Raw genomic sequence first — 26,789 nt, forward strand, 5'->3', positions numbered from 1 at the left:
AATGAAATGGCAGGGGCTCCTCAATGCTGGGGTAGTGTGTGTTTTTTAATTATTATATAAATTTATAAGTTCCTGGTTTGTATAGTTTTTTGAGTATTTGTTTTAAAAATGCAGCTCTGACAGCCACATTTATCTCAAATAATCATTTTCTTATGTTTTCAGACTACAACTGATGGGAAACCTAAAATAATTGATATAATTGATACAACAGGTAGTGGTGATGTAAACACGTCTACCATAGTAGAACCCAAAGATGGAGAAATTATAGGTCTTTCAGGAAGAACTCTGAAGGTAAGCATTTCTGTATTGTTGCTGTCGGTTTTTTTTTTTTTTCTGGTGTCAAATTTAATGGCACCTCTCCTCTTCCTTTTCTGTCTGCGTAAATTATCCCCTTCTAGTGAAATCCTACAGATTGTGAACATTGTATACTCTTCTTGTATGTTATATCCCTTCCCCCATCCTTTTTCTGGTTTATCTATTTAGATTGTAAGTTCTTTGGGGTAAAACTGTGTAAAATGCAGGAAGAACCATCATATTAAAAATTGATATAATTAAGACAGAATATGATCTGCCCCAGCAGGTGACTGAGGAGTCTTGGAGGGGCGGGGGTGGAACGGAGGGGGAATCTGTTTACAGCCATCCCATTGCCTCAATGTTAACAGCATCTGGGAGGTCTGAAAATGGTTTTGTGGAAGGCAGCTGGTTGAGATGGTAAATCTTAATGATGATCTTACATGTCTGGGACTGTTGCTGCCACATTGATAGCCTTGTAGAGGGGCAGTTAGTAGGAGGGGTTGAAACTATCTGATTCTGTCAACCCCTTGGAGCTTCCTGTGCTTTGTCTTTTCGTGATTGTACATGGAATCCTTGTCCCGTTAGCTTTCCCCTACTGTGTGAGGCTGTTGGCCTCTACCCTCATGATCTTCTAGCTATAGGGCCAGTGAGCTTGATTCACCTTTAAGAGTCAAACAGCAACAGAAGATTAAGTTGAATTTTTTCCTTGTGCTGTTTACTACCACTTGCCATGGTAAGCAGACCTGTTTTATTTAAAAACAAACAAAAAAAACATCTGCTTAGGCAGTGTTTCTTAGAGATAGAGAGATCAACTCATTCTCCATACATTTATCATATCTGGCCCTTTGATACTCCCGACTATATAGTGCCGGGTGTTGTAATGTCATTTCACTAGGAACTGGATTGATACAGTTACCTCATCCCGCAGAAGTTGGTATTTACTGTTCTCCAAGTCTGGACTTGAACCAATGACCTTTACAAACTGAAACCGTTACAAATCTGCTTAGCCATGTATTTGTTTTATATAGAACACTTCAACATTTAGTGTGCAGTGCCTGTCGAGAGCAAGAAATGTTTCTATTTCTGAATTTTATCTGCTTTCTAGATTCCAACAAATTGGGTAAATCCTTCAGGCAAGTATCACATTGGCATAAAAAATGGCTATGATTTCTATCCAAAAGCTCTTAAGGAGAGGATTCAGGTAATTTATTTTTTACTTCCATTTTGTATTCATATTATGATATTTTAACTCTGCTTTTTTGGTTTTGTTAGAAAACTATGGCTTGTAAATTCCTATAGTGCAGATTTTTCTTTTAATGCTTTGCTGATATAACAAGGTTTTTGTTTGTGCTATAGTTATCATGTCCCAAATCAGGATTGCCAAATGATTTAAAAGATGTAGTGCTCATAAAAGATACAAGTGCCTCTTACGCAAATTAATGTATTGAGGAATTTCTTTTTGTATTACAGAAAGAACGCAAGGAAAAACAATGGGATCCTGTTCACAGGCTTCTACTAGCAGAAGCTTGTAGGAAACTAGATGAGTTTGATGCAGTTCACAGCTCTCCCTCACAAGTTTGTATTAGTTTTTTAAACAACTTTTTATATAGAAATCGCTTGCTCAGAGACTTTAAAAAAGCTCTATTTGATGATTAGAGAGACAAGGTTATTTTAACAGACAAATTGAGTGAATGTCAATGCATCTTGTTCTATATCCTGAAGTCAGGATATAGAATGCGTACGTGAACGCTTATTTGATCTTGAATATTATCTTCATTTTATCAAATTCCTTTCACTTTTTAGTGAAAAGGTTCCATTCTCTTTAAATAATATTGTCTGTCCGCTGTCAGTGATCTGTTACAGTTCCAACTTAAAATAAATTCTAAATGTTAATGTAGCTTTCATTTAAATTCTCTATCATCTCAGTTGAAGGAAAGGGCAATAAAGCTAAGTGCCATCAGCCCTTTAAGGCACTTGAGTCGTCTGCATATTAATTCCGATGTATTCTGATTCCATCAGTCTTCAGGCCACTGTGTCTTAAGAATACAGGAATCAGAAATATTATGAATAAAGGACCTAGGATAAAATACTTACATTGTATTCATTAGCAGAAGCATTGGTAGCCATTGTTGAAGACCACACATCTTAAATTTTCAAATGTTACTTGTTTGTACCTTCCATGATGGGCATTTTACTTCTTAAGGAGTGTATCAAGTCATGTAGCATCTTCCATGTTTCAATTTTTTTCTAAATCTGTAAGATACTACAAAGGCTGGTAGGTCTTGAAGGAGGCTTACCGGTTGTTCACTGGGTTTGTGGGTTGTGCCCACACATCTTGGATTTCTGTAAAATATAGGAAATAGTTATTGCTAATCATTCCTACCTCCTCTTTTCATTTCTGTTCTATTCTGGCACCCAGCCAAGACATTATATATACAGACAGAACTCTAGTTTTTAAATGTATATGTTAGAATATATGTATAGTTTCTATCTTAACATTGCTTACATAAAAAGTAGCTTAAATAGATAAGGGTATCCTTGTTCAAAGGTCATAAATATCTATTTGGTTAGAGATTATTTTGTTTAATCTATAAATTGATACCAGCATTTTTCTATAAACTCTACAGTACTTAACCACTTCTGCATAGGAAACTAAAAAGAATCTCCACAACAATATCTGAAAATCATGACACATGCGTAACTTGATGTTTCTTATGTTTTTTTTAATGCTTAGGTAGCACATTATACATAAACATGTTAGGAACTTTTCTAGACAGATCAGGTCATATGGATTTTTTTAATAGGAAAGCAGTTTGTTGCACAACTTGCCTCTGTGTGTGTTGCTAAAAGTATGAAAATAACAATGTATTTTGAATCTTTTTTTTTTTTAAGGCAACTAAATTAATGAAGGAAGAATTTCAGAGTCAAGTAGAACTGTTGAATTCTTTGGAGAAAAAATACAATGATCCTGGTCCTGTATATGATTGCTTAGTATGGCATGATGGTGAGACCTGGAGGTAAACTCTTTTGCTTTTGATTCTAACTAAAATGCTTGAATTTTTGCATGCTTTAAAGCACTGGTTCAAACTGTATTCTGCGTTGCTGTAAAATAGTAGTAGTTATTGATGATCACCTTGTAAAAGCATTTATGTAATGAAGTTTTTACTGAAAAGATGTTGTAAAAAGCATTTCTACATTTAGCAGGATTTCAGTTTTAGGAATGTAGGTCCTGATCCTGCATCAGGACTTTTCTTGCAGACTCCTGAACCCATGCAGCGTCCTGTTGAAGGCTGAGGGGGGATCTAGCAGAGAGTCTTGTGTCTAGTATTTTTGTCATGATTTAGCCAAGTATTCAAACATTTTGCCAGTAGTTATTAGCTAGTGTTGTAACTTGAAATTTCTGAAGTCACATTTTTCTTTGTGGATAGTAAATTTTACATGAAGTCGTTAAATACATAAAGCTGTGTACAGTGGCCAGAGTTCTAAAATGTGTGCCTAAAGTTTGACTTTTAAATCAATGTTAAGGCATTTGAATGAAAGTGGCGTCTTTTTTTTTTAAACATTTTTCTTCCCCTTGAGTTGCTAAGTAACCACAAATCTCATTGAAGTCAATAGGTTGTAGCACCTTCCCACAATCAAGCTACTCTTATAGCCTGTGTGTATTGATTTAGGAGCCCTACTTTTGGTATTTGGGTTTGAAAATTTTGACCATTATCACTTACAAAAAACTAGACAATTTTAGAGCAGTCTACAAACTGTGGTCATTTTATATGGGAAGGAACAAGTTAGGGGTTCTTACTATAGATTGATCTGGGTTATTTTATACTCTTCTGTATCAACAGAACCTGTATTGATACAAGTGAATGTGGCGACTTCACTAAGTGCACTGTGTTGGGAACCTACAAAGAGAAACAAGAATATGGATCTTTTGGCATGACAGAAATGTTGAATTACTCTGTGAATGTTTATGATGAGGGGAACCTGCTTTCTATTGTGACCAGTGGAGGTAATTTGTTTTAATCAATTGCAAATGAAATCTAAGTTAAGTATCTCAACAAGAAAGCAAGAAGTGATGCCACTCTTTCATAAAATAAAGTAGGTTTCATTTCACAGTGCATTTGAGTCAAAATGTAAGTGTTTCTGTGTAACTGATTAAATTTCCACATTGGATTGCACTGTGTGGAGGGGAAGCAATTTAAATTAAGGTGATTAAAATGTTGGTTAAAAATAATTGCTTAAATCAGATTGAGGCTTTGTAAAATTAATTTCAAAATGTATGCTGTCTAGGGTACAGGTGGGGACCTGCATGAAAAACCCCCGAAGCTTATTTTTACCAGCTTAGGTTAAAACTTGCCCAAGGTACAAACTATTTTACCTTTTGCCCCTGGACTTTATTGCTGCCACCACCAAGCGTCTAACAAATATATAACAGGGAAAGAGCCCGCTTGGAAACGTCTTTCCCCCCAAAATCCTCCCAAACCTTACACCCCATTTCCTGGGGAAGGCTTGATTAAAAATCCTCACCAATTTGCATAGGTGAACACAGACCCAAACCCTTGGATCTTCAGAACAATGAAAAAGCAATCAGGTTCTTGAAAGAAGAATTTTAATTGAAGAAAAAGTAAAAGCATCACCTCTGTAAAATCAGGATGGTAAATACCTTACAGGGTAATCAGATTCAAAACCTAGAGAATCCCTCTAGGCAAAACCTTAAGTTACAAAAAGACACAAAAACAGGAATATACATTCCATTCAGCACAACTTATTTTATCAGCCATTTAAACAAAACAGAATCTAACGCATCTCTAATTAGATTGCTTATTAGCCCTTTACAGGAGTTCTGACCTGTATTCCTGCTCTGGTCCCGGCAAAAGAAACACACAGACAGAGAGAACCCTTTGGTTCTCCCCCCCCAGCTTTGAAAGTATCTTGTCTCCTCATTGGTCATTTTGGTCAGGTGCCAGCGAGGTTATCTTGAGCTTCTTAACCCTTTACAGGTGAAAGGGTTTTTTCCTCTGGCCAGGAGGGATTTAAAGGTGGTTACCCTTCCCTTTATATTTATGACATATGCTCTTGTCATTTTTGATAATTTTTAATGAATTATAAATGTTTTTTTAAACTATTGCTGGTGAGGTATCTTACTTTGAATTTTATAAAATGGCTAATCAAAATACTGAAAGCTGCAGTTAATGCACCAGCAGCTACATATCTTTTCTTAAATGCATAGTTCTACCTTTTGTGAGGTACAGCTTTCTGATCAGGCAGATAAATGCCACATTTGTGAGTATGGTATAAATGCATAGATCATTATCAAAGGTGCCCCACAATAATCCCCCTAAGAGGCATAGAAATAGCTAAAATAAATGAGTAGATGGTTTCCTGCTTGTGTTCTATGCACTGCAGTCCTGATACTCTTCTTGCTAATGCTGGCTTCTTACAAGTAAACATGATTGACTTCAGTGGAATTATTCCTGAGTCTCACTGGTATGAGGGAGAAGAGAATCAGGCTATTAAACTTAATTGCTTCAACATGACTTTAAATAGAGAGTGACTAAATTTAATTGCTTTCCCCTGCAGCTTGCATGATTAAAGAATGGTTACCAATGGAGGGCAGCTTCTAAATAAAAATATCTGTGTGTGTATATGTTTATATATATATAAAACTTAGACAAATTTAGCCATTGCTTTGATTTGCCAAGGCATAATGAAGGCTATCTATACAAATTTCCTTTGAAATAATTGCACCACTATAATTACAGCTCCACCCACTCTTATCCCAGTTTTGTGCAGTTTATATAAATATCATGTATATTTAATTTTATAATTGCTTGCTTTCTAAAATCAGCAGTGAAAGGTGCAAACAACATTGACAGTGACAATTGATGATCAGAAGATTTAAAGAATATATGGATGTCAAAATTAATTAGTAAGGACACTTCTGAAGAATCTGAATTCCATGTGGTGTTAGCTTTCAGCATAAGCTTTTTTTAATGGTATAAATTGCTCAGTAAATGAAAATGAATTGAATTATAGCATATTAAATTGGCATAACTGAGGTTTCTACTAGGGTGTTACATTCCGTACATGCAATAATATGCTTTTTGTTTAATTTGTTCAGGAGCACATGGGACACATGTAGCTAGTATTGCTGCTGGATATTTTCCAGAAGAGCCAGAACGAAATGGTGTGGCTCCTGGAGCTCAGATTCTTGCAATCAAGATTGGTGATACAAGACTAAGCACAATGGAAACTGGCACTGGCCTAATAAGAGCTGTAAGTGTTTTGCTGAATAAATAGCTAATTAAATTAAGCTGCTTGACATCAGGACCGTGAGTGTAACTATATCTTCTCAATAGCTAGGAGAGAAAGTAAAATATAATTTGAGAGATTTGTGGAAATCTGTATTGCTAAATTTATTATCAACGTTGCCTCCAAAAAAGCTTAACTCTTAAATCAGATGATACTAGTTGTTCAATGTGTAACTTTGACAGATTTTTTTATGTCGTTCTGAAGTGGAGACAATATTTTTATAAATCATAGCTTAAAAAATACCCATAAAAACATAAGCATAAAAATAACTTGCCTGTCAGGAAAGGGCATTACTCAGTTTGATCAGTTGTTGCTTCCTACACTTGGAAAAAATCAAAGGAGAAGTTTAGCAAGAATTGAAACAAAAAAAAGTGAAATTGGACATTTTTACTAGCTAGAAAATGAGAGGATATGAAGTTTCAGGCATTGGGGTATAAGATTATATTTATCTCATGAAAAAAATACCGCATGGCACAGTTGATGTAGGAATTATTCTATGAAAACAGTCCAATGATCTGTCTAGCCCAACATTCTGTATCCCACTTCACAAATACCTCAGGGATAGGTCCAATGAATTGGGTATTTTTGATGATGTGGCTTTGATTTGGGCATCCTGTGTAGGCTATCGCTTTTAGCAGACTGTTAATGGCATTGAAGTATTTTACAGGTCTTGAGGTGCCAGACTCTTTTTAGTGAAAGGAGAGGATACTTTACAAGCTTCTCATAAGACAAATTCTTTTTTTAATACGCAATATATATTTTGTGTTGTATGAAGTGCATACTATTTTTTTCAGTCTGGTACCGTGAAAAACTGGAGAAGAAGATTCTAACATATGGGACAAGTGTGTATTATTTTAACATTCTTTGCTTCATATATAGCATTGATATATGGACTTACTGGTACGCTAGACAACAAAACAAACCCAGGAGAGAAATGAGATGCATCCAACAATCTCATTAAGAATTAGAGGACTTACTTTCACAACTACTGTTCAGAGAGAATTGGACATTATTCCATTTCAGCAACAAAGGCACAGGCCCTCTCACGGAACTCTAATTAGATATTAGATATCTGTAGAAAAAAAGGTGGATGTAAACTCTTTCCATCCAAAAAGGAATTAAAAAAATACACAATTACATGAGCGATCTGTAGAACTACCTCCATATGCCCAACATGAAGATACACTGGAATGAAGGGCCACTGCATTGGCTTTTGATTAGATTGCACAGCAAAAGAAGACTGGGCACTATTGATTACCAACATACAGTGGCCTAACACTAATGATTCCCACATTTTCTTAACTATATAACTTACGAGAGTTCAACTATGCAAAGCTTGGACTTTGTGCAACATTTATTGGCTACAAGGGAAAAATATTTGTAGTTGAGAGAAGCTGGAAATGAAACAAATCTGCCTTTTAACAAAAACATGAAAATTCATCAGAATCTTAACATTCATTCATCAGTGTTATAAATAGGCTTATAATGGTTTCATTTATATCAGGGGTTGGCAACCTTTGGCACTTGGCCGGCCATGGTAAGCTCCTGGCAGGACGGGCCAGTTTGTTTACCTGCCGCGTCCGCAACTTCTGCCGATCGCAGGCTCCCACTGGCTGCGGTTCGCTGCTCCAGGCCAATGGGGGCTGCGGGAAGCGGCGTGGGCCAACGTATGTGCTGGCTGCCACTTCTCGCAGCCCCCATTGGCCTGGAGCGGCGAACTGCGGCCAGTGGGAGCCTGCGATCAGCAAAAGCTGTGGACGTGGCAGGTAAACAAACTGGCCCATCCTGCCAGGGGCTTACCATGGTGGGCCGCATGCCAAAGGTTGCCGATCCCTGACTTATATAAATGGTGGTGTTTGCCATCTGTAAGACTTTTAGTGGTAAACTTTTTTAACTTTAACAGATGATAGAAGCAATGAAATACAAGTGTGATCTTGTCAACTACAGCTATGGAGAAGCAACACACTGGCCAAATTCTGGGTGAGTACACGAGGTTTACCATAACCAGGTTTAATACTGAAGAATACTGGTGTTAAAAATTTTTGCATTTGTGTAGTGGCACTGTCAACAGGAGTAAATAATCTAGACACTAATAATTCATTGATATTAAACTGCTGCACTACATCTCAAATTGCTGAACTTGGTCTGTGGATTTAAGTGAGCCTACTGAAATTGTCAGTATTTTGTAGTATATTGCAATACTCTTTCTGGGAAAAAAAAATTATAGTAATCCCTTTACAATGTGTGGATTGCTACAGAATCTTTCCTCAAGAATAGAATTTAATCTTTCTAAATAATTTCCTTTTAACATTGTTCAGGGGTCACTCCCGTACTCTACTCCGTGACCACCCTTTCAGGTCTGGCAAGTAGGCTGAACATTACTCAACTATGGTCAAAAACAAAGGTGTAGGGTATGAAATCCTGGCCCCATCAGTTAGTGGGAGCTTTGCAGTTGATTTCAACATTGCCTGAATTGCATCCTGGATACTGAAAAGGAGAGAAAATATTTTGTTGCTTAAATGATATGTTTTCTGTATTTATTTTAGGAGAATTTGTGAAGTAATTAATGAAGCCGTATGGAAACACAACGTAATCTATGTTTCAAGTGCAGGGAATAATGGTCCTTGCCTTTCTACCGTGGGATGCCCAGGTGGAACTACATCTAGTGTAATAGGTAAGTAGCTCTCTTTTTAAAAAAAAAAAAGAGAGAGAAATCCATACAGTTTAGAAAATATCAAAATAGTTGATCTTTTAAGCTATATACTTACTTTAAGTGATTGAGATAAGAACTTTTATCTTTTTGATAAATATCTTGTATTTATCAAAGCAAACAAATTAAGATTTTTCAGGATTGTAAAATCTTTTTTATGTCCCCAGCGGCAACTGTCTTAAATGTCTTTTGGTGTATTTCTTTATGTACATGTGTGGCAACTGAGATTTGTTTTTTGTTAATGTTCAGAAGCCTGCTGTCTAGTCTGAATGTGTAGTAAATTTGTACTGTAAACAAAAAACAGCCTCTTCGTCCTCCTTTGGGTGGAATTGGACAATATTTGCTACTAATAATACCTGGCTGCTGACTGTGCAGAAGAATACATGAGGCTGCCAGGCAATTTGTCTTGATTTTTTATTTTTAATAAACTTGTAGAAGGCAAGCCTTACAAATAGTCAAACTAGTCCTTAAAATGCTTCATAAGTGTAATTGTCTGTATTTTAAAAAAGACTCATTCACTCACGTCATTGATCATCTGGCAATTAGTAAAATGTAGTTTGTAGAAACAGCTAAGTTTGATCCCGATTTATCTCTTTCAAAGTATCTTAGACTCAGAAGATACATTTTGACTGGGGAAAAACACACTGTTTCTAATGTTAGGTCAGATACCCTGATATGCTGCCTCTTTCCTTTCCTAATGAATCCCAGCTTTGTAACTTGGATCTAAAATTTGGCATTTGTCCAGAGATATTCCTGAAAAAAAAATCCATCCAACTACAATGTAACATCTGTCAAAAGCTATTCTTGGAATCAAAACTTGTTCTTCCTGTTGGCTGTGATACATCTGATAAACTAGTAGTCAATGAAAATACTGAAAACATCATTCTAAAAAGAGTAACACATTTTAAGATCATTAATGTTATCATTATCACTAAACATGTTTTGTTTTTGTTTTGTTTTTTTTTTAAAAAGACAAGTTAGTATGTCGAATAATTGGAGCAGGAGTCTGGAGTTGAACTTGTGGGTTCTGTTCAGAGCTCTGCACGTGACTCACTCTCACCTTGAGAGAACATAGAAAGGTTTAGTTGGCCCTTCGGCATAATGGGAATAACTTTTTTTGGCTTGTCTTTGCTGCAGAGTTAGCTTGAGGTATAACTCGGGTGTTGCTGCAACTAAACTTCCATTCATCTACACAAATCTCTAGCTCAGGTTTAATGGTCCTTTAAAATCAAGCTGGTTGGCTCATCATTGATATGGGTTGAAGCTTGAGTGCTGCTTCCATAAGCTAGGGCTTCTCTGTGTACACTACACAGCATATGCCAGCAGAACCCCCTTGTGGCGATGCAGCATAAGCTGACACATGGAGTTGTGCTGGCTTAGCTACACCATCTGTCTGAATGACATTAGCTAATCTGACAAAAGCACTCTTCTGTCAGCATAGTTATGTCTGCACTGGGGATATAACTGATATGTCTGTGCCGGCAAAACTTTGTAATGTAGACTAAGGCCGGATATATTCCTAAATATTAGATTGATTTAGCTATGTTGCTGAGAGCCATGAAAAATTTCACATCCTGGGTGCCGTAACTAGTTCAGTCTAACCCTTGGTGTAGACACAGGTAGGTCAGTGGCAGAATTATGCATTCAACCTGGCCACTGCTTTTCAGAGAGATGGCTGTACAGCACTGATGGAAAAGTCCCTTCCACCGGTGTGGAAACTATTACACTATGGCACTACAGCTCTGTTGCTCAAGTGTTTCGCATTGTGCTTGCTCTTAGTCAAGATAGGCTAACTTAAGACTAGGTCAAATGGAGTAGCTCAAGTGTAGTGACTCATGCTGTTCCAGTGAAGACAAGCCCTTACCTCATGGATTTTTTTTTTTTTGAGTATTTTGAAATCTTCAGGTGAAAATAACTTTGTTTATCCCATAAATAGTAACAGAAATTGTATACATCAGTGTGACGAAATCCTGACGTCAATCTTGGTATTCCGGGGAAATCTTTTTTTCTAAAGGGTTGGCTATAGGACAGACGTGGGCAGGAGAGCAAATTCCAACTAGATGAATTTAGGGTTGCTTGCTTAAAGTGAGGAAAACTATTAGCTAGGCCCAGACAATTATACTTTGGCTGGAAGGTCGTCAATGCAATATACTTAACCTAAAATAATTCTTTTGGGGAAACCTGTTCTCACAACGTATATAGCTATGCTGTGACGGACGTTGTAAATTGTTTCCGTACCACTTGTTCTCATGTCTCATTTTACTACAGCATGTGACTTCTGAAACCTTACAGGCTTTACTTTGCCCGTGTTTGTCTTGTCAAGATTCTGTTTTCCAAGACCATTGGAATTTGTCATCTGAGACAATTAAGAACTTGGAACATGAATGTGTACTATTGCACTTGAATAAATGTGTTTCTAAATATATATATATATATAATACATGGTAGAACCCTGTTTATCCGGTCTAATTGGGACAGGGGCCAGATCAGATAAACCAGTGAATGTGAAAAGGTGATGCTGCAATGCCATCTATTGGCCGCAGGAGAGGTCGCCCACTTTTGGCCCTGGAGTCCTGGTTGTTTTGGTAAATGCAGAGAGCTGGTTAAGGGTGGGTCAGATAAATGGGGTTCTGCTGTGTGTGTGTGTGTGTGTGTATTTATAATGACAAAGGGTAGAGACTGAAATAGGCACAGAACATATCATAGTTGCTACTATATACAATGCCTGCTTGGCCTTCAAATTTACTCTCTAAAGTACAAAACTTTACTGAAGAAAAACTTAACTTTTCTCAATATCTGTCAAACTTTATGCTAGCTGAAGCTTACAATGTTTCTAAAAAAATGTAATTGTTTTCCACATTAAAATAGTTAAAATATACATACCGCTTATTTAAAGTTATTTTTGTGTATGCTGTAGGCTACAGACAAGGTTGTTCTTAAGATCTTGCATCGTTCTAAAGTTGAGAATACTAATATTTTTTAATAGGTGTTGGTGCATATGTATCACCTGATATGATGGTTGCTGAATATTCTTTGAGAGAGAAACTACCAGCGAACCAGTATACTTGGTCTTCCAGAGGCCCTAGGTAGGTTATGTATAATCCACAAGTTCACAGGCTGCATGGCTGATTTTAACTGTAGAATCCAAGCTTGTCAGAAGACAGTAGCAGATAAGTGTAATTTTCCAGTGAGAAGCTTTTAGTACGGACACTCTTTCTTAGAAATCAAACCTCCTGTGGCTCTTAATGCTTAGGATGTTGCAGCACTTCAAATTGCTTTTCCACAAAGCATTCGCAGTATACCTCAGGGAAATGTTAGAATACCATTGCTCTCCTTTATTGATTCCTTTGTTCTTGTGGTTAGTGAAAGTTTGCTCTGTAGCTATCTGTAGTTGTCATCTGTTGCTCCCTCAAAGAAAAATGTTAATACTGCTAAAAGCTGTTGAAGCTAACAAACACTACTGTGAGGAAGATTCTGTCTGGCCTTTTCTGGAGTTTATGTCAGGCTTCTGTTTGTTAGTTTGTGTGTAGTTGCAGCTTTCCAGTAACTGTGAGTGCTGTTTGGAGAGTGTGCAAAAGGGATCTACAATTCAAATTGACGCTTAATTCGTCTTGGCACAGATCACGTCGCTCAACATGCAGACCCTGTTTGAGGATTTTGCATGGGCCATTAAAGGTGAATTGGAAAGCAAAAATAGTTTGCCTTTTATGATATATAAATATGGCCTCAAAGATCTAAAGAAATTGTGTGTTCTTGCAAAGAGCAAAAATATCAGACCTCCACTTTTCCTCCTTTTGCTTGGCTAAATGATTAGACATATTGAATCTCATACGATTCAGATTTCTGCAGCAAGCTTACAATTGAAGAGGGAAAATGTGGAGGTTTAGATTAAGAATTTGTAATCCTTTTCCTCTTATTTGGGGGCAATGAGAACTGCAACTCAGATTTCAGTTTCATGTGCCATTGCTATTTAAATGTGTCAGACATCTTTGCCAAATGAGGACAAAAAAGAAAAAAATCCAGAAATAACGTTTTACATACATTGTTTTTAAAAAGGTCAGGAAAACTTTTTTTAGGTAACACTTTTGTCATAAAGGAGCAGTATGGGCATATTTTTATTTGCAATTAAACCTCAAGGTCCAGGAGGATTCCCAAAAAATGTAAACCTGATTCGTTTGTCTGGAAGACCTCCAAGAAGACTTAAGTTGAACAATGGTCCATTTTATGTCCGGATTCTCTGCTTCTAAGTGGCCATAGGGGTGGGAGGAGTTGGCAAAAATCTTTCCAATTGCTGGCCTGGGGAATACAAAGTGTCCCCTTCATTGTACTCTAGGTTTGAGGAAGCCAGAGTGCAAAGAAGACCGTAGGGACCTAAAGTTCAGTTAGCTTGGTCTTCACTTGTATAGTTTCTTACATATAAAATCAATGGGGTCTAAATTAGCTGTTACCACTCAAGAAAGAGATCTTGGAGTCATTGTGGAGAGTTCTCTGACAACATCCACTCAGTGTGCAGCGGCAGTCAAAAAAGCAAACAATGCTGGGAATCATTAAGAAAGGGATAGATAATAAGACAGATAATATCATATTGCCTCTATATAAATCCATGGTATGCCCACATCTTGAATACTGCATGCAGATGTGGTTGCCCCATCTCAAAAAAGATATATTGGAATTCAGAAAGGTTCAGAAAAGGGCAACAAAAATGATTAGGGGTATGGAACGGCTTCTGTATGAGGAGAGATTAATGAGACTGGGACTTTTCAGCTTGGAAAGGGACAACTAAGGGGGGAAATGACTGAGGTCTATAAAATCATGACTGGTGTGGAGAAAGTAAATAAGGAAGTGTTATTTACCCCTTCTCATAACACAAGAACCAGGGTTCACCAAATGAAAGTAATAGGCAGCAGGTTTAAAACAAACAAAAGGAAATATTTCTTCACACAATGCACAGTCAACCTGTGGAACTCTTTACCAGAGGATGCTGTGAAGGCCAAGACTACAATAGGGTTCAAAAAAGAACAGCACAAAGGGGCCCTAAAAACCCCAGGCTGGAGATTGCACAGGCATTGTGGGAAGAAGATTGCTGTAAGGCTGTCTCCCAAGGATCCTATGGCAAGGCCCACGGGATGGGCATTCCAGGATGGTGTTGCAGCATGAAGTGTTGTAGAGATTCCAGGCAGAGCTGCCGCCAGTCCATAGAGCAGCATAGAGGTGAGGCAGCAGTTACTTAGGCATGGTATACGCTATAGTTACGTCAACATAAGGCGGCTTGCGTTGACCTAACTCTGTAAGTGTCTACACTACAACATTGCTCCTGCTGATGTAAGTTGCCCACTATATCAACCTAATAATTCCACTTCTGCGAGAGGTGTAGTGCTTAAGTTGATGTAGTTAGGGTGACACAGTGTCTGTGTAGACACTGTGATTTACGTTGCCTGTTGGCTGTCACACCCCATCCTACGATATCTCTCACATTTAAGTTGGTGGAAGAGTTCCTGGTCAGGACACGCACCACTGACAGAAGTGGTAATTACTTGGCCCTGGTCTACACTGGGGGGATCGATCTAAGTTATGCAACTTCAACTACGTGAATAATGTAGCTGAAGTCGACATACTTACTGTGGTGTCTCCACTGCGGTGAGTCAACTGCTGCCGCTCCCCCGTCGACTCTGCCTGCTCCTCTTGTGGCACTGGAGTACAGGAGTTGACAGTAGAGAGCTCAGGGGTAGATTTATCGTGTCTAGATTAGATGTGATAAATTGATCCCCACTGGATCGATCGCTGCCCGCCGATGCGGCGGGTAGTGAAGACATACCCTTGGTGGCTGTGCTTAGGTCGACTTAATTTTGTAGCGTAGACAAAGCCTTAAGAAAGGCCCCAGAGTCTGTCTGGATTGTGCCAGGGGCCTTTCCAGTCCCTGAAACATCCCAGAACCATCTTAAAGCCGCAATAGGCCTCTGTGCTGTGCCTCAGTTCAGGGCATTGCCTTTAAACTTTAAAGTGTGGAAGTGACCTTTAAAGTGAAATTAAAGCTCTTACTTTTGCATCCCCTTTTGCTCTCACTTGCTGCTATTATTTTTGTAGGGAAAAAATAGGGGATGTACATTTGTCATGTGCTTGACGTTTATACTTGAGTACCTAACAGATTAGGCATCTAAAATAACTTGAAATACAATATTGGATGCCTAACTTTTGGTTAGGAAATTTGTTCATTTGACAAACTGGAGCCTGTGATAAGTAAAAATAATCTGTTCTACCAATTCTAAAAATATTCAGTGTTATAGGAGTTTAATATTTATTTTCTCCTAAGTGAAGTTTTTATAGTCAAGTCATGACTGAATAGTATGAAAATGCTTTTAAAAAAGAATTGTTTAATATCAAAATCGTTTTCAAATTTGGTAGTCCATGTACAGTAGCGTTAGCAGATGAACACTGAAATACTTATTAAATATAATAGTATGATAGCTTTAATGTGAAATGGTTGTTTGTATAAACAGAGATTTGGATTTCAATAATTGTATCAAAACTTTTTAGTACCGATGGAGCCCTCGGAGTGAGTATCAGTGCGCCAGGAGGAGCTATTGCTTCTGTTCCTAACTGGACTTTACGAGGAACACAGCTCATGAATGGCACATCTATGTCTTCACCTAATGCATGTGGAGGCATTGCTTTAGTACTATCAGGTAATGAATATTGTCTCTCTTTGTTAGAGATAAATTTTTGTCTTTTCATTCTTGCACAATTTTGTAAATTGAAATCCAGTAATATTACTGAAGCAACCTATGTTTCTTACATTTAATAAGAGTTAATAGTGTTGAATCTTCATGTTCTTTAATATTTTATCAATAACACTTTAATTTCAGGACTCAAAGCTAATGATGTTCATTATACTGTTCATTCTGTCAGAAGAGCTTTAGAAAATACTGCAGCGAAGGCTGAAAATATAGAAGTGTTTGCACAAGGACATGGTATTATTCAGGTACTTAACAGCATAGATGCAAAAATTATACAAATTATCAACTTTAAAGGGATATTGTCAACTTGAAATCTGGTCACTTGGGGAGGAAAAAAGTTAAGTAGTTGCAAGTGCTACACAATTATAATCACACTTTTTTCTTTCTGAATCGCTTTTCTCTTTGCTGTGCAGTAATCCACACAAATAGGAAACTGGCTCTAAAAGAGTTCTTACAGTGAACAGATTATATACTTAGATTACTTTGTGTATTTAAGTAGAATGACTTCATTAGATATGATAACGAAAGCATTGAATGAAAATACCGCTTGTTTCATCCTAACAGTTAGCTTGTGGGTTTGTGCTGAATCTGCTGCTTCCTAGTTCTTCGCTTTGGTGTTGTTTATTTCTTTTGTTTGTTTTTCCTAGCAAGGAGTTTCGCTGGAGCCCAATTCACCAATATTTTTTTTAAATGGCAAATTAAAACACACAATAAAAAAAATTTGAAATATACTAAGACAATTGTGAACACGGTGTCTATAACACCATCTATATTTACTATACTGCCTATCTGAAAACTAATTACAGGTAAAATTTTCAATAATCCCTGCGTCATTGGCTTTCAGTAAGACTTGGGTTCCTAAGCATAGCATATGGTGTTTCACAAAGCATAGGGACTAATGGTAGTGCAACACAGGGGATCAGCATGTGAATCCTAATGGTTATATTTAGGCTCCTAAATCTTACTGGAAATTACTGAAACTTAAGCTCCTAAGTCCATTTTGAAAATGGTACTTTTTTGAAATTTTGCCCCACGTCTTTAGATCATTTTTTCCTCATTGGAGAAAGTGAATTCTTTCTCCTCTGTTCTATGTAATATGCCCAAAGATGCCCTACCTCCAGCAAGGACACCTTGTCAAGGCATATTGAATGCAGTTCCTTCTTGCAATGTTGTGCATAGCCACTGTAGGCTGTTTTAGAGCACTGCAGTACTCGCAATGTCTGCTGGCATAGGAGATAAGGTATAACCATTGTGATTAAAATACTAGACCCTTTTGTTGCCCTACCATTAGTGGCTATGCTTTCTAAAAACTTCATCTAGAAGTTGGGTATTTTCTATTGTGACTACTGTAGGGTTAAATGGGTATATTGGAACACTGTCTTTTCTCAATAGGTTGATAAAGCCTATGACTACCTCATTCAAAATTCATCATTCACAAGTAAAATAGGTTTTACTGTTACTGTTGGAAACAACCGTGGAATCTACCTCAGAGATCCTGTCCAGATAGCTGCACCTTCTGACTGTGGGGTTGGCATAGAACCTGTTTTTCCTGAGAATACAGGTAGGGAAGAAGCTGGTTATATAAACATGTTTAGGAATGTTATTGTGTAAATTCGATGAGGACTTGGGTCTAAAGATCACGCAATTAGCTAAACACTTGATAACGATATTATACGTTTAAATGGAAAAAAAAGATGTAGTGAGTTATGTCATGTACCTGTATTATAAAAAAGCTGCTACTCTTAATTATAGTTTCAATAGTTGAACCAAGGTTGTTTTTCCCGTGATAACACAGCTTAATCAAGATACTTTTCCATTCTAAACCCTTGGTTTTAGTCTCTGTTTTTTCAGTTTCATTTGGAGGGTGAAGTCCTTCATGTTTTTAACTCAAGCATGTCTGTCTTTCTTTTGGAGAAATTTGAAATGAAAAATATCAAGTGTTTTAAATGAACGTGGGGAAAATATTCAAAACATTTTAAAATTTCCTCTAACTTGAATAATCTGTGTGAATTTAAAACTTCAATTTTTGCATCTTATGTAGCCCTCTATGGGAATGTATACTTTTTCAAATGTGAAAGCACTTAGGTGAGAAATAACTAATTCCTGGACATGACCTCTTGTGGCCCCAAACTTTCAGGGTCGAAGTTCTATATAAAGCACTTGCACTTCCTTCAGTTCTTTTTCTGTGATCAGTAGTTGCAGAAGTCCTTCTTTTTAAAGTTTTTAAATCAGATTTCTAGCTTTTTCTCTAACACTTTTGTGTATAGTTAAGTTAGGGTAGTTTTGGGATTTCAGTATTGTTGTGTGCTGTAGTGCGCTTAAGTCATGATTCAATACTTGGATCTTTTGAAGTCTGGATTCAGGAGGTATATATCTTGGCCTTCATCGTCTCTCAATTGTGTCCAACCAAGTGTCTTCTCTGTTTTAGGGGGAGTCGTCCCTATCAGTGCATAGTTTTTTGTTTTACAGAGCGTTGTTTTACACCCTGAGACATGACTTTTGTAAGAGTAAATATATTCAGTCTGCTAATTTGCCTCCGTTAATCTCTAAAGAAGCTTTGTGTTGCTCTTTTTTACTTTGTAATTTACCTTTGAAACTAGAAGGAAAACAGTTACTAAATCACCTTGATTGGCTCATTTGGGTGCCTTTTTAAAATTGGTTTCCCAGAATAAAGCGCTCAATTCTGAATTTGGTTCTGTGTGGGCATTTATACCTGGAACAGTTGCCTCCCTTAATTTGGTACAGGTTGTCTGGCTTGTACGCTCAAGGGTCCTGTATGTTACTCCCACACTTTGAGCTGCTTTCAGATTCCTTACTATTTATCTGTATATTTTGTTGCCTCAGTCTCCCAAGAGGAGGCTCTTCTCTAGAAGACTTCATTCAAGGGATTGAGTGCAGATGAGGTAATCCCTGATTATCTTGCAGTATTAATGGAGATTCATTATTTTAGATGGAAATTTAGGTTTGGTCTACATTACAAAAGTTGCACACTTTTTTAACTTAAGAGATATAAAATTGATCTAGTTAAACCAGTGTAAATGCCAAATGCACTTCTAATGGCCAAAATAATGTAATGGGTGATGCAGGACTCTTTTTTTAATAAATAATTAAGAGGGTAATGTAATACCAGTAAACATGGATTCATGGAAAATAAGTGTCAAACTAACTAGACATTATTTTTTTGTGTTCACAAACTTGGATGATAAAGATAAGTGTTGAAGTATTTAGACTTCTGTAAACATTTCATTTGGTACCCCACTACATTTTAAGGAACTAGAATGATACAAAATTAACATGGCAAATTAAATTGATTTAAGAAATGGTTAACTGACAGGTCTCAAAATGTTGTAAATGGGGAGTCATTGAGCAGTCATTGTGTTTCTAGTGCGGCACTGGAAGAAAACAAAATCATTGCAGATATAGTTTGTAGATGATCTGAAGACTGGGGGATGGTAAATAACGAAGAAGATGGGTCACTAATACAGAGCAATCTGGATTGCTTGGTAAACTGGGCAGTCGATATACATTTTAATTTGGACAAATGTAAGGTTATATATTTAGGAGCAAAGAATATAGACTATATTTACAGGGTGAGGGACTCTGTCCTGCCAAGCAGTGACTGAGAAAGGCTTGGTTTTCACAGTAAATAATAAGCTGAGTAGGAGCTCACAGTGCGATGCTTTGATGAAAAGAGCTAAGGCAACCCTTGGACCTATAAATGGGAATAATGACTGGGAGTAAGGAAGTGATATTTACCTTGCTATTTGGCAGTGGTGTGACTGCTGCTGGAACACTGTGTCCGTGCTGTCCTGAATACACTTCAAGAAGGATGCTGAAAAATTGGAGAGGGTTCAGAGAAAAGCCAGGAGAATGATTAGCAGGGATTCTCAAACTTCATTGCACTGCGACCCCCTTCTGACAACAAAAGTTACTACACCACCTCAGGAGGGCAGGTCAAAGCCCGAGCCCCACCGCCCTGGGTGGGGGGAAGCCAAAGCTGAAGCCCAAGGGCTTCAGCCCCACACGGGAGGTCTGTAACCCTCAGCCTTGCCACCAAGGTCTGAAGCCCTCGGGCTTCGGCTTAGGCCCTGGGAGGTGGGGCTCGGGCTTTGGCTTGGCCCTGGGCCCCAGCAAGTCTAACGCCAGCCCTGGTGACCCCAGTTAAAACAGGGTCGTGACCCACTTTGGGGTCCCGACCTACAGTCTAAGAGCTGCTGGACTAAAGGATTGGAAAGCATGGGAGAGATCAAGGGAGTACTCAATCAGTTTTTCAAGGAGAAGTTTAAGGGATGACTTGATCAATTTATAAGTACCAAGAACAGAAATCTCATAATAGGGTGCTCTTCAATCTAGTAAATAAGAAGATAAGATCCAGTGGCTGAAAGTTGAAATTCACCTGGAAATAAGGCCAAAAATTTTTTTTTTGACAGCGAGGCTAATTAATCATTGGAACAACTTAACAAAAGGTTGGGTCAAGTCCATCACTGACCACTTTTAATCAGGTTTGGATGTTTTTCTACTTCAAACTGAAATTAATTCATGGAAGTCCTAAGGTCTGCAGGAGGTGGGACTAGATGATTACAGTGGTTCTTAAATCTATGAAAACCAGTTTAACCCTTGCTTAAATTGGTTTAGTTTAATTCGGTAATTCACCAATACAAGCTTTAACGTTAATTTAGTTAAACCTCATGTAACTTTTCTATAATAGACAAGCCTCTAGATTCTGGAGCATAGATAACTGCATCCAAAAGAGGACTGGCTTGCTGAGCCACGGCGAGATTGTTTTCCATTGGGACTTTCTTATTTTATCCTTCTCGGTGTCATAGAGGACTGTTTCCAAGATATAGGTATAAACCACAGATTAACAAAATAAAGGCCAATGTTTTTCATTTGGCAGATTTCTAAGATAAATGCTCAACATGTTGCATCTAGTAGTGATTATAAGTAAGCATTCTTCTTCTCACAATGTTCTGTTAATCTCTGAAGGTCCTGTTTGAAACTTGTCATTGGGAAGTATTCCTTTCAGAAGTTTGAGTATCAATGCCTTTTCAAAAGTTATTTCATACAAATTTGGATATAATACAATTCTTAAATATTGAATAGTTCTGTTACCGTGATCTTTTAGTTCTGATACAGTTATGTTTAGGGCTGTTTAGTTACATTAGAGATGATGTCACAGCATGGTGAATGCATTGATTTTTACACTGCAGTGGAGGACCTGAAAAAGGTGAATGGGGAAGGAAAACTATTTCTGTATTTAGGCTATGTCTGCCCTGGGAGCTAGGGGTGTCATTCCCAGCTTGAGTAGACATATTTGCCCTAGCTCTCATTGAGGTAGCATGCTAAAAATAGTGAAGTAGCCTGGGCAGTGGTGGCATGGGTTAGCTGTGCCAAGTACAAACCTGCCTGGACCCCATGGGCATGTGATTGGGGCGACTAGCCTGTGCTGCCGTTGCTATTGTGGCTACACTATTACTGTTTGCATGCTAGCTCAGTGAGAGCTGGATATCACAGCCCCAGCTCCAAGTGTAGACATGGCCTCAGATGATCATAGGTGGAGTCCTTTTAAAAAAAAAAAATTGCGTTTTACTGAAATGGTTCTGAGAATTTCATTGAGGGTTGGTAGGAAGAAGGGTTTCCAGCTGAATTCACTCATGGTGATGGTGCTGCCTATCCAAGAGAAATGGTAACCATTTTTGTCTAAGGGAGTGCATCCCATTATCAAGTCAAACATCTTTTTTGTTTCTGAAAGGTAATTTTCAGTGGCACTTCTAACAATAAAAGCAGCTTCTTTAAAGGTTTCAAGGAGTGGGTTCCCACCGTTAATAGTGAGACATGCACACATTGGTGGAAATTTTTTTTTTGTTACTGTGGCGCCTAAACATTTGTTTGGATTATTGTATTAAAAGTTTAAAAATTGCATCTTGTTTCAGAAAACACCGAAAGAATCTCTCTCCAACTTCATTTAGCTTTAACTTCAAATGCAGCATGGGTTCAGTGTCCCAGTCATTTAGAGCTCATGAACCAGTGTAGGCATATTAATGTACGTGTGGACCCACGTGGTCTGAGAGAAGGACTACACTACACAGAGGTATGAAAGTACTTATATTTATAAACAAAAGTATTTGCTGTCTCCCTTTGCTGTGGTCATTTTCATTTAACTTTTAGAAAAATCATTTTTCTAGTAGATTATAGCATCCAAAGCTTTTAATTTATTTTACTTTCTCCTGTACTGGGTAGCAAATGCTGTTGCACAATTAGTTTATTTAAAACAGGAAAAACTTGTGGTTTCGTGTAAGAAAAAAGTAAACCATGTTCTTTACCTTGCCCCCCCCTATTTCTGCAAAATTTTGTAATATTGACAAAAAGCAATTACGTTTTTTGCAGACTAGTAGTATAGATTTTTTTTAACATTTCAGATAATTTTTCCAGTTAGCTCTTGTATTTTATTACTACAAGAGACTTACCGTAGCTGTTCAGTGTGTCTTAACTCTAAATATTTATAACTTAATGTTTTTATTAGATTTTTAAAATAAAAGTAAGCATTTTTATCTCTTTTTGAAATATCTGAACCTCTGTGGGTATATCTACAGAGCAATTAAACACCTGAAGCTGGTCTGGGTCAGCTGACTGAGGTTCATGGGCTCAGGCTGCAGGGCTGTGAACTTGCTGTGTAGATGTTCCAGGGGCAGGCGGGGTCCCACAGTATGCCCAGCACAAATGTCTGCACAGCAATATTTAGACCCGCAGCTAGAGCCCGAATCAGCTGACCTGGGCCAACTGTGGCCATGCCCCAAGTTTTTTTATTCCAATGTAGACATGCCCTGTGTGGCTAATACTTCCCTGTATTAGAAGAATGGATAGTGGAGTTAAAAGTGTGTCTTACTGAATTAAATGAGGAGGCTGCTTTCAATTCAGATGTTCTACTATTCTCTTGCCTTTTCTGTTCTCTCCCTCATTTTTGCCCCATTGATCCTTTTTAAAATAGTTGACTATCCCCCCAAAGAGTCCAAAACTTAGAATGGCACTAAAATGTTTCCATTGCATTGCAGCTGGAATTTTCAAATTTTGGTGGAACAACAAAAATAACTTTCCTTGTTAGAAAAAAAGCACTTCAGGTTTTTTAGAACAATTATAAAAAACTAAGGTCTCTGATTGCGCTGCAGTAGCAGTGAAGAAATTTGTCAAAGGGTCTGGAGGTAGTATGGTTTCAGCCATGCTGATATTTAAGGCTGGGACTTAAACAATGCTTGATGGATTGTGTGCACAAAAAATCAAGGTGTGGAGAGCAATAATGGAAGTGTAAGGGGGTGGCGGCGAGGGGTAGGGGGGGGATTGAGAGGGGACACAAGACAGCGGTGTAGGAAGAGGTCTGAGCTGAAATTAGTCCTTACCTAACCAAGTAACTAAACTTGTCATATGTGATTGTGTAGTGCAGAAACCAATGAAAAAGTACGGGATTCTGAATGTACTACTTAAAAATATTTTTAAAAGTTGAATTTATAAAAAAAAAACTACTAATTCTTAAACTGGTGGTACTTTAAATGTTTTTCTGGTGTGGCAGTGATTAAAGCCTCTTCAGCCTGTAGCCCCTCTAAGTTAATTGAGCAATAATGATACAGATGCAAAATACTCCACAGCCAGTCTATAGAAGCTCACTCTGGTCATATTACATCATTTTAAATTGCTTTAAGACATGATGCTGTGTAACTACTTTTATTTTGATTAATTCGTCAGGTATGTGGTTATGATATAGCAACGCCTAATGCAGGCCCTTTGTTCAGAGTTCCAATAACTCTTATTATACCAGCAAGGTCAGTGAACATTTACTTTTTTCTTTCTTACCCCCCGTGCATGGCTACATAATCTGACTATGATATATTGTCCTAGCTGCTTTCTTGGGTCTTTCAGCCAGTTCTGGTTTCATTTGTCTCAATATCCAAGCTAATATAAGTCCTCTGCCAGAAGGAATAGTGCAAATTGCCCCATCCTGAATACAGAGGGGGCAATAGAGAGAGAGAAGCTGAGTTAATGTAAATGTAATGCCATTGTCCTCACCCAGTGGTGCTGCATGAAGACTGGGTAGTGAAGAGTCACAAGCTGATTTATAGTGTATTGGTGGAACACCAGGAGGCACCAAAATCCTAAAGCCAATGTTGTCTGTTAACATGGTGTGTCTAGCTCCTGTTGGAAATGCGATGAGCTCATGTCTGACAAAAACTAGTTGTCATGAATTACTATGACCAGTGCTGATGGGCTCTGAAGAGACTCTGGACATAAAGATGTACTTTGCATGCAATAACAGTGAAGCTCATTCTGTTATGGAACACAGGTTGCCTTTGAAATAAGCACTTGTGCAAGCAAAGGGCATCATGATCCAAAGTGACAAATGTCCCATGGTCTCATCTGTATATGAGCCATGGGGATTTTAACCCCACTAGCTTCATTTTTAAGATTTCGAAAAAGATTATTCAGTTTTAAAGTTATTAAACTTTAAAATTATATTCACAGAATAGATGAATCTTCACACTATGACCTTTCATATACTGATGTGCATTTTAAGCCTGGTCAAATCCGAAGACACTTCATTGAGGTTCCTCAAGGAGCTACATGGGCTGGTAAGGAAAATAAAAATACAAATTTAACAAAAAATTATGTCTTTCAAACAGGCAGTACTCCCAGTGATTTCAATGGAAGTGTTATGAGTAAGACTTCAGGATTAGATCAATGAATTATTTGTGAAATGCTTTATTTTTTTTTATTTTAAGCTCTTTTGGGGGAGAGTGTCTTTTTTTTATATATATATATATAAAACACTATATATAAAATATATAGACCCTATATATAGTGTCTAGCACAATGGGACTCTAATTCTGATTGGGTTTGTGGCACTACAAGAAAAAATTACTAAATGATAATTGGGTATATTTGCATCACTGAGGGAAATTTGTGTGTGTAATACTATAATTGACCCTCTTTTGTCTGGCTTACAAACAGGAACATGATGTTAAAGGGGACATGCCAGTATTCCACTTTAGAATGCTAATTGCAGAGTTATATGCTGATTGCCTATTGTGACAGACCCCCTGGGTACAACTTGGACTGTGGGACCGCAGCGTCCCCTTTTTCTCTCTGGGTCAGGGTACCCCTCTCACTGTTCTACTAGTGGCCAGCAGCCCCTTCAGGCTTCGCTCTGACACAGCCATTAGCATGTGAAGGCACACCCAAAGTTGGATGCAGGCTCTCAGAGCCACTTATGAATTATACGCAGGGAAATAGCAGCAAATCCCCCTCTCCCCCAGCCTTGTACCCCAGATATGTACCATCTTACATAACTCAAGGCCTTCTTTATCAATGCAAGCTCATTAATTAGTTTGCCACTTCATCAAAGGATAATGGACATGTCCCAGGCTTCGTAATCTGAGCAGATCCCCCAAGCACTTATGACAAACTCACAGGTTAAGATTAAATATTAAAATAAGTTTATTAACTACAGAAAGATTTTAAGTGATTATAAATGTTAAGCATAAAGGTCAGTATTGGTTACATAAGAAATAAAAGGTAAAATTGCAGTCTAAATCCTCAACTTTGTCAGACTAAGCACAATTCAAAGAAGGCAGTTTTTCTTACCCCACTAGGAGTTATAAGCAGTTCACAGTTCTTAATACACAGGCTGACTTCCCTGCTCAGCCTGGTACCAATCGCCTCAGTTCAAAGTCTTTTTTCTTCCAGACATTCTCATTGCCTTCAGAATAGGTTGGGGAAGAGAGGTGTACTCATGATTCCATTGTCCCTTACTTTATACTCTCAGTTCATGTGCATGCAAAAAAACTGGCTCCACCATGGAGTCAAGCATCACATGTCCTGAGACCTTGCTGAGTCAGAGTTAAGCAATCCTCATTATGTAAATCTCTTGTTTACAATACTCCTGTTGATCAATTGATGGTCACTTAACACCAGTCGGGATGTGGCTCACCTCCTTTGTTGCCAATTGAGAGCTAGCTGTGGGCATCTCCCAGACTCGCAACATGTTCAATAACAACCATATAGCAAAATTTCATAACTCCATGTACAGTGATGATATACATATTTTGATAGAACAATGAGTTTCAGTAAATACGAAGTCTCATAGTATACCTTACAAGGCATTCTTTGTACAGAAGTCATAACCATATACAAATGGTGAATGTGGCGGTTACAGGGTGCTATTTTGAGGTACAATATGTCCCACCCATATATAGCAAGAGTAAGAGGAGCATTCAGCACTTCTTTGTTTCCTTAATACGTATTATGGAGATTCTTTCAAGCATTTCTTTTTAGAAAACAATACAAATGTATTTAGAACTTAACATGGCTGTTTAACGTTTTGCACTTTATTAGAGAATATTAATGTGTGTTGGATGGAGTTGTGAATGTATTAATCTAATGTGAACAAGAAGTAGATACTAGCTTATTCCATGTGAAAGTGTAATTTAATGTGGTGGGGACAGTTTTGATTGTAGAGTTCTTGGATGGTACAAGGTTATAGAATTCATATTTGGTTTTGTATTCAATTTTTACTCTTGACCAGTATTACAGATTGGATTGTTTGAGTTTGGTATGGTCTGGGAAAGCCAACAAGATAACTTGTGGGTGCATGTATTGATGTAATATCCAGGAGTAATTAGGTTAATGTTGAGTGGTGTGTAGTTGCTAAATAGTTAAAACAGAGAGGTAGATTCATCTTTAAACCTCGTCTTTCA

The 26,789-nt window shown here is 37.8% G+C and overlaps 1 protein-coding gene across 1 annotated transcript in view; it reads left to right on the plus strand.

Annotated features, from left to right (window-relative positions):
- TPP2 (tripeptidyl peptidase 2) overlaps window positions 1-26,789 on the plus strand; it is an 80,347-nt gene that overhangs the window by 11,325 nt on the left and 42,233 nt on the right. The window contains 15 exon segments of the mRNA XM_048854534.1: window positions 163-291; window positions 1,400-1,495; window positions 1,765-1,869; window positions 3,187-3,311; window positions 4,137-4,300; window positions 6,413-6,567; window positions 8,507-8,583; window positions 9,150-9,277; window positions 12,300-12,399; window positions 15,848-15,996; window positions 16,177-16,292; window positions 17,440-17,608; window positions 21,981-22,138; window positions 23,785-23,861; window positions 24,559-24,665. Of these exon segments, the coding sequence (XP_048710491.1) occupies window positions 163-291; window positions 1,400-1,495; window positions 1,765-1,869; window positions 3,187-3,311; window positions 4,137-4,300; window positions 6,413-6,567; window positions 8,507-8,583; window positions 9,150-9,277; window positions 12,300-12,399; window positions 15,848-15,996; window positions 16,177-16,292; window positions 17,440-17,608; window positions 21,981-22,138; window positions 23,785-23,861; window positions 24,559-24,665 (1,855 nt within the window).

Source organism: Caretta caretta, chromosome 1 (genome assembly GCF_965140235.1).
Source record: "Caretta caretta isolate rCarCar2 chromosome 1, rCarCar1.hap1, whole genome shotgun sequence".
Classification (NCBI taxonomy): Eukaryota; Metazoa; Chordata; order Testudines; family Cheloniidae; genus Caretta; species Caretta caretta.